The sequence below is a fragment of the Myotis davidii genome, unplaced genomic scaffold, assembly GCF_000327345.1.
Source record: "Myotis davidii unplaced genomic scaffold, ASM32734v1 scaffold1439, whole genome shotgun sequence".
In the NCBI taxonomy this organism is placed as follows: Eukaryota; Metazoa; Chordata; class Mammalia; order Chiroptera; family Vespertilionidae; genus Myotis; species Myotis davidii.
Window position 1 is genome coordinate 387,982 of NW_006292342.1, and position 1,285 is coordinate 389,266.

At 65.7% G+C, this 1,285-nt stretch overlaps 1 protein-coding gene across 1 annotated transcript in view; it reads left to right on the forward strand.

The window, feature by feature from the left end:
• Positions 1-7: 7 nt before the first annotated feature.
• Positions 8-1,285, forward strand: part of ICAM5 (intercellular adhesion molecule 5) — a 6,654-nt gene continuing 5,376 nt past the window's right edge. The window contains 2 exon segments of the mRNA XM_006765821.2: positions 8-172; positions 1,099-1,277. Of these exon segments, the coding sequence (XP_006765884.1) occupies positions 91-172; positions 1,099-1,277 (261 nt within the window). The 5' untranslated portion in view covers positions 8-90.

A 1,285-nucleotide genomic window follows, 5' to 3' on the forward strand; every position in this document is an offset into this window, starting at 1 on the left:
CCCTCCACCCCACCCGCCGCGCCGCGCTGTCCTCGAGCTCAGCTCAGCGCTCGCGCTCCCCTCTCCTCCGGTACTTTCCCCGCGGCGGCGATGCCAGGGCCCTTGCCAGGGCTGCTCCGGGCGCTGCTCGGTCTCTGGGTTGCCCTGGGCCTGGGGCTCATCGGCCTCTCAGGTAAGAGCCCGTCCCGGCTCCGGGTGGACAGGGCGGGGGCGGAGTTCCCGACCGGAGAAGAGGCCACATGCCCCTCCCGACTCCGCCCTCGCCTCGCTCCCACGCTTCTGCCCCCACCTTGAGCCGTGGGCTTTCTTTATATCTCTCTCCTTCCAACACACACTGGAGACACAGCCTCTCGACTCCTCGCTCGCCCAGATCTCTACCATACCCCCTTCGAGATCCTGGGTTCTCCTCTGCACCCAACCTTGCATCTCGGAGACCCGGTGTCGCCGGGGACCTCCGCACGCTCTGCTAAGCACCATGGTCCACGGATTGGCATCTTACCCACTTGCGGCCCGCGAAGACCCGCTCTCTCCATCTGCCGTCACTCAGAGGCCCTGTTCCCTCACCGCCCTAGGCCTGGCAACAGAGTTCCTCGATGTTTCCGCGGTTCCTTTCTGGAGCCTAGCCCCGCGACCTCCTTTCGTGTTCTTCTCCCGGGTTTACAGTCCTCCCTCATCCTTGATTCAGCGTCATTTCTCCTTTGCCCTCCCCTCAACTTCAGTCTCCCCTTCTCTCGGTGATAACCCTGAGAACCAGTGGTTCCCCTTCCCCCACCTGGGGTCCCCTCCTCCCAGGGGTGCTTGGGTATGGCGAAGATCCCATCCTTCCTCTCACCTCCCCCCATCCCTCCCATGCTTTCCCACCACCCACCTGGCACCTTGCAGACCAGGGCCCTCCGCTGCCACGTCCCAGAGGCTCCCTATAGGTTGTGCCCTGGGAGCACGCCTCCAAACCTGAGGCCGGAGCAAGACGCTGGACTGGAGTTCTCTGTCTCCGGCCTCTGCTCCTTCCCCGGGAATGCCTGACTCGGCACAGGGGCGCTAAGATGCCAGAGAGTGGGTTCCCAGGCTGAGCCCGCATTTCTGCATTTCTCCGGGCAGCGGTCGCGCAGGAGCCTCTCTGGGCGGACCTGCAGCCCCGCGTGGCGCTCGTGGAGCGCGGGGGGTCGCTGTGGCTGAATTGCAGCACCAACTGCCCGCGGCCCGAGCGCGGTGGCCTGGAGACCTCGCTGCGCCGGAATGGGACCCAGAGGGGTTTGCGCTGGCTGGCGCGTCAGCTGGTGGACAT